The sequence below is a fragment of the Branchiostoma lanceolatum genome, chromosome 2 (genome assembly GCF_035083965.1).
Source record: "Branchiostoma lanceolatum isolate klBraLanc5 chromosome 2, klBraLanc5.hap2, whole genome shotgun sequence".
Classification (NCBI taxonomy): Eukaryota; Metazoa; Chordata; class Leptocardii; order Amphioxiformes; family Branchiostomatidae; genus Branchiostoma; species Branchiostoma lanceolatum.
This window is the reverse complement of record NC_089723.1, coordinates 13,300,232-13,316,802: the sequence shown is the minus strand read 5'-3', so window position 1 is coordinate 13,316,802 and position 16,571 is coordinate 13,300,232. Positions and strand designations below refer to the sequence as shown.

The following is a 16,571-nucleotide window of genomic DNA, read 5'->3' as shown; positions in this document are numbered from 1 at the left end:
ATTTTCAGTGAGTTCTCACATCACACCGAAGTCATAGTTTTGCATCATGCATGACGCTTTACATTTTGATGGTGTTGTTCAGACTAATCATGTATAGAAATGACTAAATAAATTGGCTTTCAAAATCCAATTTTCAGACCGTAATATTGCTTGGGTTTCTTTTAATGCAACATTTTTCCTTCCGTGATAGAATACATAAAAAACACACAGCCCTCCCCCCTATAATATCTACGCAGGTGCAAATGAAGGTAAAATAGAAACGTGCGAAACGTTAACCTTCTGCCAATATCTTGGTTGGGAATTAAGAGCCTTGTGGTGGATTATGCTACACACACAAAAAGATCCCATTATGTTTAATCTTGAGATGGTAATTTAACTGGGGATGTCGCACAGCTTATACCCAAAATAGTTTGTGTAATCCGGATATTCTTACAATGCCTTTAATTAATCCAGAAGCTTAGGAATCGGGTTCCATTACACTTTTCACAAAGTGTATGAGATTAAGAAAGATAACGAAAGACGTTTCATATGCCTCTCTTTCGAACTATGCAGTTTACGTTGCCCATGAAAATCTAAGAAGGCAAGGTTGTTTATCAATAAAGAATGGACATCATATTGTCCTCAGACACGGGATAGGCCAGCCGTTTCTATTCCATGACGATCAGACGCAGCACATCCACCAGATTTTTCATCATGGCGTACCTGTTGTTGCCATAGGCGACCAGATGTCGCAGATGTCGCAGCCTGCACTGCCGGGGATATCCGCTAGTTCGTCATCAGGACCGACGTACAGAGCGATGTACACGTCGGGATCCGACTTCAGCTGCGCAATGTGAGGGATTACATATTACATATTTTCGATGAATGAAACAAAATGTTGCATCATTCTTTACATGGAAGTAACACAAACAACTGCCATACGTTTTTTTTTCTCTTGCTCAAGTATTAAAAAATGTCCCCCATGAGAAATTGGCAGCCATGAAAAAAATTTTCACATTAAAAATGATCCTCCTCATCAAAGATTTTCCTTATAAAATTCTCCCATCAAAAAATTGCCTCCCATGAAAATTGTCCCTCATTAAAAAGTGTCCCCCATGAGAAATTGTGCCCATAAAAAGTCTCCCGTGAAAATTTGTCAGCCATGAAAAAGTTTTCCTATTTAAAATAGACCCTCATGAAAAAAGGTTCCCTCGTGAAAAATTGTCTCACATCATGGAAAATTGCCCCTCTTGAACAATGGTCCTCCATAAAGATTGTGCCCATGAAATGTTGGTTCCCGAGGCCCCCAAAACATGTCCCCCATGAAAAACTGTCCCTCATGAACAATGCACCAATTGAAAATTGCGTCTTTAATATATGAAAAATTATCCCCAATAAAAACTTATCCACTGTAAAACTGTAAACTGTCACCCTACTGGACGGTAATCCTCACAAGCAATGGTGGCAGCCAGCTCACGACCACCCTGATTGCCAACCAATGGCTGATCACTGGCGCACTTTCGCATATACACGAACAAAAAGCTTCACAATCCAATACAGACAGTATATTTCTATGCCACACAGCACAGCCCTCCCCTGGTTAAGTCTCACATAGGACTTCTAGCCAGGCATAAAAAATGGTGTCCCTACTACTTTGTACGCACTGGGTCGCCCATTGATACATTGTGTTCTGTGGCCTTTACACAACATAAACTGATGACGTCACCAGAACACGTCTATCATAGACGTTTTAAACAACATGAACTGATGACGTCACCAGATCACGTCTATTATAGACGTTATACGCAACAAAAACTAATGACGTCACCAGAACACGTCTATTATAGACTGAGGTTCACTCTAGTGTCCGTTACGTTAACGCGCTGCGTTATGATAATATGCATGACTATGTCACGTTAACGTAATGAGTTATTATAACTATGACTACGTTATGTTAACGTAGTTTGTTATGATAACTTAAAGGGCGTAAATATGTTACGTTAACGTGGTACGTTAACATAACCCATTTATGTACGTAGCTTACCTAAATCGAAAACGCAACGTTTACGATGATACGATATTTTGATCTGAAAATGCCACAACCATATGTACGTCACGTTTAGTACCTGACGTAGACGTCTAATACAAAAGTGGTGTAGGTTTGGGCCTCCTAGCAAATTGCTCTTGAACTACCTGGACGTTTTGTCAAAATCTTACAAGAAGGCTGAGGCCATGTTTATTTGATTTTATGGATGATATTAGCGCGCGCATCAATTTTCGTCCGTTTCCTCTTCCTCAGATACAATTTGAATAGTAATATCATAGAACAAAGCGGATTTTTAAAGTTTCCTCATAAATTATGCAAATTAGAATCTGATTTGCATAATAATCGTCCACTCATACTAAGCATCACGTAAGCTATCAACATACCAAAAATCATGACCATCCATCAAGGCCATCTTGTTATGGTATTTTCTCATAAATTATGTAAATGAGGTCTTCGTTTGCATAGTTCATATCAATTAATATTTCTCTCTCCCTCAGTTACATATGTCACATATTTCAGAGTCCTATCATGGAAGTTGGCGGATGTATAAACTTTCTTCATGAATTATGCAAAATAGATACTGATTTGCATTAGAAGTATCTAATCATGTACATCATCACTCAAGCTATCTACTTACCAAAAATCATTACCATCCATCAAGCCCTTCTGGAGTTATTTCCCTTTCAAAGTCAGACGCAAAACCTGCTCCTGTAGTTCCAAAAAAGCCGCTAGGGGGCCCAATCCCATACCACTTACTCTCTGTCCAAAGATACATCTACCACTCAAAAATCGGTTCCATAGCATGTCCAGAACACGAGATATCAAACCAGGAAGTTCCGCTGCAGTACCGTTAGAAGCCGCTAGGGGCCCAAAATCCAATCATTTTCAGGTCTCATCAAAACCTACCAACATGCTAAATCAAGACATTCTCGAGTTATGGTGGTCCACTACACACAAACGCTACCCTCTGCATAACCTTCTCAGCGAAGGTATTTATTGAGTTGTGAATGTGGCCTTACTCTACATGTAGCTACTGCTAGGAGGCGCTGTCTTTTCAGGTTCGAATGCACAGAAAGCACACGCTTTGGAATTATGTGTGTTTGTGTGTGTATGTTATTAATCAGAGAGGTGTTCACGGCATGTAAATTACTCATTTTAGTTCGAATCAGTGATTCCCCGAGACTACAACATAATCTAGGTAGGATCAAAGTTATCAATTGGCGGTTTTCTGCTTGCGCCTTTTGTTCTTTTCGTTGGCAATCACGCTCAAATATCAACTTATTGGGAATATTCTAGCGGTTGACCTGTAAAATTCAGGATTCAAGGAGTGTTCGTTCCTCTTACCCTCCTGTTCTTATTATGTGTTCTTCCCTACTGAGACACTTAACTTAACTATGGGGAATTATTACATTAAGTGGGAAAGCGTAGCCAAGCGCGCGGGATACTGTCGGGCTTTTCACCAAGCATAAATCCAGGAATGTCAATATTGACCTTAGCAGTCAATAGCAACGAAAGTACGTGTCCCGTCAAAGTGTTGTCATTGTCGCCGAAAGTAAACTTACTCCTCAGAAAGGTAGGAGCCAATATCCTCGTGAGAATGAGAATTGCAACGTTCAGCATGACGCGTACGGTTGCCTTTATGAAAAGAAGGTTCCTTATATAATGATTCTGATTCTGTTTATGGCCTGCCGATAAGAGAGGCAGGGTATTTTATTGCATCAGTTACAGGACCACTTGGTAACCATGCGGAAGTGGACAGTTCGGCACCTAAACAGCCTAATCACCTTTGCCAAGAAGGTAATCTTTTCGGGTGTCTGTGTGTGTGTGTGTGTGTGTGTGTGTGTGTGTGTGTGTGTGTGTGTGTGTGTGTGTGTGTCTGTCTGTCTGTCAATGGACACATCTCAAGAATGCCTTGATCTTGATACTTGGTATGTGGGTAGATCTCGATGAGACGTCGAAATGATAAGGGGATAAGAAACATGATCTGTTTATACATATACACAAAGACGCGAGAAGAAGTTGACTCTACTGGATTATCTTAGCTTATCACTTTCGTCGACCTTTATCTAGCCCCTCGGGGCACGAATGTACAATAAAGGTCTCCATTCATTCATTCATTCATCTTCCAAATTCTTTATACCTCCCATAGGAGAGCATAGCACATCTAAAATATAACAGTGTTAATACATATTTAGAAACCAAAAACATATTTACAAATCTCACGGTACATGCCATCCGTCACATCTATATGTCTCAGCCTGTGGCACTCGTTGTTCTACTGTAGTGTTCGATTTCACTTCGGTCTCTACTGCCCTCATCGGGTATAATTTTTCAACGGCTTATAAGTTGTCATAACACATAGTCACATGGTCATCAGTCATATCACCTTTCACAATTTCCAAGCTGTGACCCTGATATACATTCTCTAGTGTCCTTTCCTGACTCTTGTTTCCTGGTATAGGTAAAGTCTCAGCATGTGGGGCATGGTCTGGGTGCTTGCGCTGTACTCATGTGTATGACCCTTCGCAGATTCTCTCTATGCGTGGGCTTCTTTTTTGCCAGGTGCCATAGCTTTGTGTGGTCTCCTGTTTGTCTCATGTGTCTTGTAGAATCTTGGGCATGTTGTGTGATCGTGTACCCTCTCTCTTCATCTTCCTTCTTCCGTTTCTGCTACCGCTGCCTTGACTATGGTCTTCCACTGGTCTTTGCTTGTGAATTCCATTGCGGTCCAGTACTGCTCGAGGTAGACTTGGAGACTATATTGCTCTGCAATCTCGACGCAGTCTACTACGAATGCTTCTGACTTCCATTTGCTTGAGTTTATCACATGTTAGTACAACCTGTATAATAAGATCTTCTTCGCCAAGCACGTGCGGTGTAATGTTGTCAGTCTCCCAAACAGCAGTAGCTTGTTTATGAATGTTAAACATCCAGGTTAGCAAATAGAGTGGAACAATTTAAACATTACTACTGGACAAATTAGGATAAAAATCGGACGTTTCGGGCGTCCATCCGACTGCCCTTTTTCGAGTAGCTTGTGTTTTTCCAGTATCGCTCTGAGTGGCATCATTCCCAGGGCTTGGCAAAATTACTAGAAAGATGCATTCTTAAGAGACTACTCCCCTCTCTGACTGCGGTTATTCGGGACCAGTATGCCTATATGACTACCATAGCACTGGTACGCATGGTGCAAACCTGGTTGTCTGCATTTGCCTCCAAGAAGCCAACTCTAGTTAGAGCTCTCTTCGCAGATATGAGCAAGGCTTTCGATCGGGTAGACCATGCTCTACTCCTGACCTGTGATATCAACCTGCAAGCGAGCCCGCACATGGTGTCATAGATACATGACTACCTTCAACATAGACAGCAAAGAGTAGTGACCCACGGCAAGTTTAGCACCTGGTGTACACTTACATTTGGAGTTCTCTCGCCCTATCTGTTCTTGCTTTTTATGAGCACAAGGTCACCGGTGTATTGTAGTACTCTAAATGTGGGCTACGCCGATGACGTCAGCTTGTCGCGTACCCTCCAAGTGGCTGTGGTTGACAGTGACAAGACAGTGGAGGAGGAAGCGTGCCAGCTTGACGAGTGGGCTTGTGACAACAAGATGACTTTAAATGGCAAGAAAAGCCAGCTGCTACAAATTTGCTTTAACAGATCAGTTCCTGTTCCACCAGAACTATGTCTCGGGGGACAACAAGTGTCATGTGTTGGGCTAGCCAAGGGCCTGGGTTTTATTCTGGACAAGAATTTGACTTTTAATGAACAAGTTAGCTCTATGGTCACGAAGGCCTCTCGCAGACTCCACTTACAAAACAAGGGACCAGCGTTGCTGACTTGGTGCAAATATACATTACATTAATCAGACCTGTACTAGAGTATGGCCACGTGCTACTTGTAGGCTGTAACAAAGAGCAGGAGCAAAACATGGAGAGGGCACAAAAGAGAGCGCTGCGAATAATCTCTCTGGGAGGAAGAAGGGAGGTGCCCACATTGCCAACTTTGAAAGTACGCCGTGAGGCTGCAGCTGTAAAACTATTTAGAAACATGCTGGAGGAAAATCACCCACTGCACGACATGGTTCCTCCTGCTAGGGCTCTGGCCTCAGGGCGAACCTTGAGAAATGGCACGGCCATCACTGTACCAGCAGCTCGTACACAAGACTCAAAAACTCATTCCTCCACCAGGCTATCCGCCTGTACAACAAGGATACTGTTAGTTTCATTACCAATGATGTTTCTAGACGAGTGGCATTTGCTCTTAAATGTGTACGGCTTTGGAAATGTATGCGCGGTTATATGTTAATTCATGTTACATGCTTATTGTTTTTTGATTAATTGTGGATGATGTTGTGTATAGTGTTTGTGTAAAAATCAACACAATTCAGCTTTTATGTAACGCTGCAAGGTTGATTTAATAAACTGTATTGAATTGAATTGAAATTGGCTGCAAGGCTCGCATTTCTCTCGGTCTGAAAGTTCATACCCTGCATACGCTTTGCATTTGCCCTAACACCCTCTAGCTTCTGCATTTCTGTGGAAGTTGGGAACCATAGCTCACATCCATGCAGCATGCTGGGTAAAACGAGCGTGTGGTAGAGCTTTTTGGTGGTGACAGGGTTCAGCCTCCTACCTTCCAAACCATTGGCTAATATTGCACTTGTCTTCTCCTTTCCCTTCTGACAAGCTTTTTCTGTTGCACTGGCTGATCGCAGGCCGGCTTCATGTATCACTCCCACATGTGACTTCTGGGATGGTGCATGCTCCCATTCTCCATCCCGTGTTTGGTTCTATTGAGGGATATTCCTTCTTTCTCTGCCCAAACACTACACACTTGCTCTTTTTCCGGAGCAAACTGGAAACGCCATCTTCTTCCATAGTCTTCCATCTTGTTGATCATGGTTTGCAGGTCGTTCCTTGAGCTGGCCAGGAGGGAGATATCATCGGTCAGGCCTGGTGTGCTGCAGTTGACCCACTGAGACTCCGCACTTCAGTTTCTTTAGTTCTTCATGTAAGTCGTTTGTAGTATGTAGGTAGCACATCAAAGACAGGACGTCATCTTGATTCACCCCTCGTGTGGTTCTGAATTCTCTTGAGAACCCTCCATTCAACAGTACTCTGTATCTGTTTCCTGTGTGCATTTCCCTGAGCAGTCTCCACATTTTCCCATTTGTTGAAATCGTTTAAGGCGTAATACCGAAGTGAAGGGTTGATTTGTCTTTTCCAACAAAACATGGGAAGAAAGCGCCTCCCAGCGGCAGTGTAACGTCACTGCAAGCTCACCTCAAGTTCAATTGTCAAACTTTAAAATGCGGGGACCCTATGCTTGCTTGACGTTTCCAATTGGACTAAGAGTATATTATAACCCATTGCTGCCCTAAAGAAGAATTCGTATGAGTACTTGATAATTACGGTCACTTAAGAGGCCACGGTTGTAAATTTTTACAACTTATTTGCATATGGGTATACAATAACAGAACGCCCCTTTCACGTCTATCGTTATATGCACTCCGTTATGGGTACAACGTATAGAATTTCGACACACCTACTTCGCTTAGACCAAGGAGATTATAGGCCAAAGGCGATCGTTTTCATCCAAGTCAGAACGCTTTTGTCACACGGCCCCACCACCCCCTCCCCAGCTTGTTTTACTTCTGATTGGTGAGACAGATGACCAGAAAAAGGTATGGGTTCTTCACTCTCTTGTGTAACATGTCGTAGCAAGTTCAGGCAGGGACAGCGCAGAGTACCTTACTTTGTTTGAACACGTACTGAACAGTTCGGTGGACTAGTGTCTAGGGGGAGCTTATGCTGTTTGAAATCTCCGTGTTACTAAGTCTCTTTGAAGGTAAAATCACCATCGGTTCCATCGTAAATGCGATTGTACGATGTAATTGTGTACGTCGAATATTTTCATGTTATTCAAAAAGTACTTCCTCTTTGTGGTGAAAGAATTTCTTCGACGGGTAAAAATCATTGCATTACTATAACCACGAGAAGAAATAAGCCTGAATCCGTCCTTCCGTTTGCTGAGTCGAGTGGACCCGGGGGATTAAAGCTACGGTCACATTAAACTCTCGTCGTACCTAGAACCTGCGATGGGGGTTTCTTCTGTCATGACCTCGCCGTACGTCGCACGTATACGTTCGGGATAAAACGGATACAATAGTTGAAGCTACGGTCACGTTAAACTCGCGTCGTACCTACGATGGAGGTTTCTTCCGTCGTGATCTCGCCGTACGTCGTACGTTTGGGGAAAACTGGATGCAATAGTTAAGACATACAAAGACGTAGTCACATATATCGTAGGTACGAGTATAGATGGGTCAATAACAAAATGTGTAAATTTATTATCAGTTCTTGTTATCCTAAACAAGTTCTTGTTATCCTAAAATCAGTAATGATTTACACGCTGAGAAGATTCTCTTCATTTCCCGTTCCTCCCTGATTCCGCTATGTATAACTGGTACTTCTTCAACAACACATGGGCACCCCCCCCCCCCCCCCGAAAAAAAAACGGTCAGCTGCTCTGTCAACAGAAACAACCTTGGAGGTTAAACAAATCGTACCGGTCACATGATTGCTTTTAAGTGTTTGAGGTTGGCGACAGTAATCGGCACCTTGTACAGTTCATATTCTTACACATCGAATGACCAAGCAATAACACTTCTCTTTCCATCCAGCAAAATTTTGACAAATTCCGTACAATATAAATACATCATCTATAAGATTATGGATCTGTATCGTTTATCCATTCCGCTTCACAAGCTCCAGGCCGCGGTTGTTCATATTAAACCTGTCGCACAAAATCATTGTGCACCACACAAGTAACATCCTTGCTGTTATTCCTTTGCAAAATGCCCCACCAGTGACAAATTTCCATCATGCAGCAGAAAAGAAAATCGTAACGAAAATATTAGTGAGGAGGGACTTGAACTCAGTGACTTACTGCCCTTAATGCTGACATTGATAACCTAGCCCTCGTGATTAAGCGTCGGTATCACAACGTCAGAACAGTTTTTTCCCATTGCAGAGGAATTGTTCCGACAGGCCCAGGGCCCTCGTTGTCAGACTTCCACCGCACGGTGACGTTTTCACCTTTCAGTATCTCGTGATTCTTTGAAAATTTAAGCTAAAGGTATGGGTAATGTGTGCGTAATTGATAGAATTTACAACTTTGACATTGTAAGGCACTTCATGATGTGTTTCATACAGCGAGGGTCAATCTTGACCTGAATCATGATTGATGCTTTATCATGATTGGATAAATGCCATTTTTCTACCTCCGATTTTCGCGAGAACTCACTGTATACCTGATCTCCAAGCAGATCTATAGGTTGCGAAGACCTATCAAACTGGCAGAAGAAGTATGTATTGCAACCTAAGATTGCTTTACAAGCTCCTTCTTCCAGTTGGATACGGTCTTTGCAATCCATTGGGCCTGCTTGGAGGCTATACTGTATACCTAACATAACGCTAGTCACAGGCGGATAGGATATCTCTGCAGGTGGTACTGGATGTGTAAACTTCGACGAGCGTTTCATAAAAACGATTTTAACGTCAAGATGGAGATGATTGCAACTGTGGTGAAAGTCTACATTTCTCGTTGAACGTTTGAACGCTACGATACACGAAATAGCAATGTGCGCGCATACCCCTTTTCAAAGCCTCGTCACCTAAGCCAAAGTTCCTTGCTGCCGCAGTGAGCGAGAGAACGTTCTGACGAATTGCGCAATCTACCTCAAACTTGACAGCAACTCAATTGACTCTGTTACATAGGTCTTCAAAATAGGCCTATCTTCTTTGATGTATGACTTTCCGACTGTCATCTTCCTTTACTAACTTTTCTGTTCTTAAAAGTATAGTGATTGGCAAATAAGGCGTGTGTTCGTGAGAACAAGTAGCAAGAGCGAACCTGTTCGGAAACGCCCCCTCCCTCTCCTTACACATCTTGTTATCAATATTTGTCACTCGTGACGCAAAGCTTTGGCAATCATAGACATTATATACCTTCTGAAAACGCACATGTACATCGCAGTACGTCTATATTGTAAGAGGAAAACATTGACAAAGCACCGAAAATACAAACTGTCCCGCTATCCTGCGGGGTTATTCCTGCCTCTCATAATATCAGAAGTCAGCACAACTAGTGCGGAGCCTTAATTGGAGACTGCAGGCATGTACAAGATACTGTATCAATATTCCGATGAGTAAATCAGAATTTGAAGTACGCAATGGCGGTTTAATATTTTACATCGCATGTCTAGTCAGATGATCCTTCTTCCATTTCAGTCATATGAACCAATTTCCTTTGTTTTGTAGATATACTACCATATTGCGGAGCTGAAATTATGGAACCAACTGGTAATTTGAAGAAGGCATTGAAATTCTATAGAAAACTGATCATCAAAAGTCTTGCATCAGCCAATCGGCATACACATACAGACGTATTGTCAGAAGCAGCGAGCATCCTTGGAGATACTTTCTTGGATGACTTGAGATATAAGAAGGGATTGTCAACGCCTTTGGAATTTCTTCAGCACATAATCGCTGGATATATGAAAGAAGAGGAAAAGAAAATTTCCAGCTTTTGTCAGACTCTCCGTCATAGACTTCGGCTTGGCATAGTGGCAGATTTGATCGAAAGCTTCCCGGATCTACGTGTGTGTAATCGTAAGTCAAATCTGTCATTATGTATACGATTTACAATGTAAGCAACATGTGCCACGAAACACACTCTGGAATCTATCATAATCGTTGTCGGTACCTAGAGAGTAAACCCTTAGATTATGAATTTGTTTAGTTATCTACTTAAAATCGTGATGAGCTATGACCTTTCATTTCGTCAGCTTACAAAAAAATCGCCTGAGAGCACTGACTGGACGCCATCTACCACATTTGTTTGTCATTGCTTTTGTTTTATTTTGTTTTGTTTCCTCATGTATCTTTATTTGTACGTAATCAGACATTACAGATTTTTTTTATGCAATGCACTCTTGCAGGCCATTGGCGTCTGCTCAGCCTTCTGTCACAGATACGGCCTTTGCAAATTACCCTCCGCCTTCTTGGAGAGCACATGCAGTTGAAGGATGACACCATACGGAGTTGTAGGCAACACAACTTGAAACGCCAGGATAAGGTCAAGGCCATCCTGTTTCATGGACTATGGCCACTTCAGTATACAAGCCTCGCCCATGAAGCCATTCGACTTGTTGACTTGACTGTTGAAAGATACCAAGACGCCAGGCTAACTCGATATTTACGTGGGTTGCTCGGTCAGTTGAATTTCTAACTCTACAGGCCCATATAAACACGAAATGAGTTACATTCTAAAGACAAGTGAGCTCGTGTGATATTCTCAGTTCGAGTAATCTAGTAGAATATTTGACTCTTACTGTCCTTGTTTCGTTCACATTCATATCAAAATATATTCCCATAGGGTTCACATCCATATCAAAATATATTCCCATAGGTACCAGAAATGTCAGACTTCATTAAGTTTTTAAGATTGTGTACAGGAAAGGTAGTCTACAAGTTCTCCGCGTATAACACACAGAATTCGTATAGTCGTATTGACCCTCCACTAATTGATATTTAGATGAGTTGCGGGCACACATTGATGCTGGAAAATGGATGGACGGTGGAACGCAAATCCACAAGCACAGCGAGAAAGGTACACCCGACACCGAGCAAACCGGCGACGATACTGATTCCGACCATGACGACAGTAGTGGCGATGACGAATCCGAGGAAGAATACATCCCCGATGACGAATGCGAGGAAGACAATGATGATGAATCCGGTGACACCGACGGTGAATCCGATGAAGCCTCTAGCACCGACGGTGAATCCGATGAAGCCTCTAGCACCGACGGTGAATCCGATGAAGCCTCTAGCACCGACGGTGAATCCGATGAAGCCTCTAGCACCGATGATGACATCGATGAAGACTCTGATAACGCAGATTCGTCTGAAGCTCATGACAGCGAAAACGAAGAGGATGAGAACACATCTTCGTCGCGCTATGATCAAAGTAAAACTGAACAAGGGGCCAGTGCATCCCCCTTGAAGAATGAATCACGTAATAAAAAGGGCAAGATAAAGAAAACACCTGACGTAAAACAATTGACGGACAAGGTGGATCAAATTGCGGCTTCTGTTAGGAAGGTATATGTTTCTTACTGTGTCTTCTTCTATGCAAACATGAAGGCAAAGTATGTATATAATCCCTACCGAATATCAACACAATTGACCGATGCGTAGAACATGTCATTGAAGACAACAAGCAGGCGAAGTTGCAATAACAAGTGTTTGCTACTACAGTCAATAATTACTTATGCATGTCAATATCCCTTTCAGGACATTAATGTCTGTACATATGAATTGCACCTTCTGAAAATGGCACCCCGGCCTCTATACACAGCAAATGTGAAGTGAAACCATTTTATCAATAATAATAGTCTTTATTGCATATTCCTGCCCAGAAGGGCTTATCGAAAATTCAGATCTATTTGCAACAATCTACATGTAAATACAGGTAAAAGAGTTACGACTCTTATAAATCCACTAACCTTTTCCTATTTCTCATGACCCAGATCAACGCCTTTTATTCGAAGTACGACATGGAGCGCAAAGCAGGTTAGGTTTACTGCTTTTACTGCATTCCTCTCTCTCAAATTTCCCTATAACTTAAACACTGTTAACCCTATTTAGAAGGGGGGGGGGGGCTTTTGAGGCCCGCGCCAACTTTGATGTCGCGTAACTCCTGAACGGTCTATGCTAGAGCTACCAAACTAGGTGAAAAATTTGATTATATAAGTTAATAATTTTTCCTGTTCCCATAGCAATGAGTTCCTGACAGGCATGTTTTACAAAAATTGCTAATTTCAGTTTTAACAGTGAAGTTTTCAGGTTTTATTGCTGAACCACACGTTTTTTTCCATTATCTACATCATATGTAATTTCATGTAACTTTTATGGTTTGATATTACTCAACTATGCTAATTTGATGACATCATTGGTCAAAGTCCCTATCATTAGCTTAGGAATTAATAGTCAATTTTCCCTTCAAAATCGTCACTACCTGATATTATTTGATACAAAAACATTCAAATAAGCGTTTGTAGTCTGTTTTCATTATATCTCATTTTATTTCGGGGTTATTTACTTTTATATTTTATATGATATTTTTGAAATTCAACATGGCGGACCGAAGATGGTGGATAGGTTAAAGATATATGACGTCATTTTATGACGTAATTTTGACGTCATTACTGTTGCTATTGGCAACAAAAGCCTTAACAGACATTAATATTCTGTTAGTTACCATTTCCGTTAAGAATTTGTTGCATACCTTTGAGTTTCATGGGAATACCATCTTCATACGGTTCCAGCCAAAAAAGCCACATGAATGACGCCATAACTACGTCGATTACGTCGTTAGGACACCAAAGTTGTTATGTTACACATATTTTACTTATACATCACTCCCTGAAAATTTGGTGGCCATACGATAAGTAGTTTAGGAGATACAGGGGTCCGAAGTGGGGGGCCTCGTCCCAAGATGACCAAAAAAAGCCCGGTCTGAATATGGTTAAAGTATGATGGGCGGGTGCCCTTGTTATCTTGCCAGCTGAGAATCGTTGGTCAACTTTGTTTGCAGTTTTGCTTTCTTGTTAGGATAATCATTATTCAGGTATAGGTCGTCATAATTTGCATAATCCACATATAATTATCTTAATCTATACCTAACTTAACAGAACGCCAAAGATTATGACATGAATTCTTATCCTCTTGATTTTTCTTATTGCCAATTGCAAGGTCAACAACACAACGCAATTGCAATTCAGAAAAAAATACTCCCCTTACATTATCCCACACTTTCACGACATCTTCGAGCGCTTGAAAGCTTGAAAGTCACTCAATCTGATTAATGATCATAGCTTGATAAAAACTGCAGTTCCTGTTCAGCACCAAAGGGGACGCTATATGTTGCAACACCTATCCATTTCCACATAAAAATTTCATTTGATCCCCTTGGAGTTATGCTGTCTAGATATACCCCCCCCCCAAAAAAAAACACACACACACACACCAAAAACAGGAAATATGATCTCCTTGCATGCCGGAGAGAGTGAATGTTGTAATAGTTGTTTCTTGAGTTCGTCTAACTCTAAATTCATCTAAGTCTTTGCCGATGAATGTTCAGACAGGAAATGCGGTTACACTGAAGTACCAAAAGAAGTCACTCATTACATCTAAAATGTATGTCCAAATAACCCTACTCACGTTTTGAGACGCCATGCTAACTAGTGAATGAGTTGGGAAGCGATAAATTCAAATTTGATAGCCTACTATACACCCGGGTCAAAGATCGAAATGTAGTTTTTTACAGTTCTATTTTCCCCGCAGTCAAGTCACCTTCCACCGGTGAACGGTCTTCTCCTGCGTCGATAAAGCTGGACGAACCACACCTGGACACGTTATCTACTCTCTTTGGGGCTGACTGGGAATCACTAGGTAGAAAGATGAGACTGAAAAATGTTGATCTGGACCAGATAAAATCAGATCACAGACTACAGAGGGACAGAGTTTTTCAGATGCTCTTGAAATGGAAGAGCCGAAACCATGCTACTGCTACCGTCCAAACATTGTACACGGTGATAGAAAGCTGGGATGGACTGAAGGTAGATGCTCTAGACTACCTGTCTAGCCTTTCATCGTGATTATGTAACGTTACTTCTGTCAATTATTATCAGCCGCAAAATTCAGACTTTTGTAAGTGGGAGTATGAACCAAATGTAATTGCAAACGTCAAACGGCTTCACAAAAACTGACTACATGTATCCGTATCTACATCTGTATCTGTATTTTTACAGTCGGTATAACCACCCTTTGGTGTAACACACCAGCTTCGCAGGCGCGCAGCGATGGCTGGTTACGCTACATCGAACGGTCAGTGGTCACGCCTAACCTTTGCACATATGACTCCAGGTATTAGCTTAATTTCAAGTGAGAGTGACAATACTGTACTTGATGACAACAGCTTGGGGAAAAAGATTTTGAATATAAGTTATAAGACTGATATCCGTAAACATGAACATGCCGATTTTGCTTGACCTTGGCATTCCACACAAACAAAGGCAAGTTAGACGTGAAGAACATTGTGAGAAATTTTGATATTCAAAGTCAGAAGCTGTGTGTTCAATTAGTTAAACGTTTCCGTTCTTCCCACACCATTTGTTGTATTATTGAATACTTATTTCAGAAGTGTATTTGCAGACCATTGTGGCAAACAAAACCCATGTAGAAACGAAATCCATGTGGTGTTTGTTGTTACAATTGACCATGTAACGCCAGTGGGAATGTATTGAAAGAGACAATGATAAAAACTAATTTCGAGTGGCAATACTAGAGTTCCACGAACACATTATCTTCGCAAAATAAGCAATGCTTATTATGGAGAGTGATTGATATTTACATGCTTATCACCCCCTGCAAATTTGATCATACACCATACCGTTTGGAAGTTATGATGGGGGGGTGGGAGAATGAGTCCAGTCTAGATAGGGTAAAAATCATTTGGTGTACAGGACTGCAGTATATGTGTCTAGTGTGCTGATATATGTTATAACTGGTCATTAAAAAATTTTGAAAGTGATGATGAAATGGTGCAGTCAATTTATATGAATAGAATGAATCTTTATTCCATATCATCCACATTTTGAAAGACATAGTGTATGTGACATTTCCATACCTAGCAGTGGTGCACTTTTGGGGCAGTGTACTCTCAAAGCAGAGGAGTGGGTCTGGCTGGTTTTTGACGTGTTTTAAGGTGTTTTTGTCAGGCTTTCTTTTTTGTCCCCTTTTCGTTATGCCGCCAACCGTGTGTTGGACAAAATGCATAAACTGAACACGTTAAAAACCAACCGGACCCACACATCTGCTTGGAGTGTAGTGAGTGTCCCAAGGCCTGAGCTGTTTTCAAGAACACTGTCACATGTACCATTATGAGTTGCACTGGATTTACAAACTGTCCTTACGAGTTATGTAAATAAGCTCCTGATCATTTGCATAATTAGTCATTGATTATGTTAAGCACCATCTGAGCTCTCTACATACCAAACATCACGACGATCTGTTGACCCCTTCTCAAGTTATTCATATCCGAAGGTCAAAACAAAAACAGCCACTGCAGTTCTTAACAAGCCGTTAGGGGGCCCAAGCTTACACAACTTACTTCCTGTGGCATGAACTATCTACCACACAAAAATCATGACCATAGCACTTTCAGAAAATATGCCCCAAATTTTGAAGCTCCGCTGCGGTACCTTAGCTACCCGCTAGAAGGCCCATTATCGAACTTGACCTTCCTTTCTGTAAACCCGACCCATCCACTAAATATCATACAGAACTGTTGACAGCTATTCGAGTTATGTTGTCCACATACACATACACATACACATACACACAAAGCCCGCAGCAGTACCGACGGAAAATGCAAGGGAAACCATTTTTGAACTTGACCTCCGTTCCCACAACATCGA

At 41.6% G+C, this 16,571-nt stretch overlaps 1 protein-coding gene across 1 annotated transcript; it reads left to right on the top strand.

Moving 5' to 3' along the window:
• The first annotated feature begins 11,658 nt into the window (after positions 1-11,658).
• Positions 11,659-12,668, top strand: LOC136426836 (clumping factor B-like). Its single transcript, XM_066415556.1, has 2 exons — positions 11,659-12,162; positions 12,621-12,668. Exons 1-2 carry the CDS (start codon positions 11,659-11,661, stop codon positions 12,666-12,668), a joined length of 552 nt encoding a protein of 183 aa, XP_066271653.1.
• Positions 12,669-16,571: the final 3,903 nt, after the last annotated feature.

Excerpts from the sequence above, each read along its gene's own strand:
- LOC136426836 (XM_066415556.1), top strand. The coding sequence starts at position 11,659 with ATGGACGGTGGAACGCAAATCCACAAGCACAGCGAGAAAGGTACACCC. Across the intron at positions 12,163-12,620 it reads TAAAACAATTGACGGACAAG|ATCAACGCCTTTTATTCGAA; the intron begins GTGGATCAAATT and ends CTCATGACCCAG.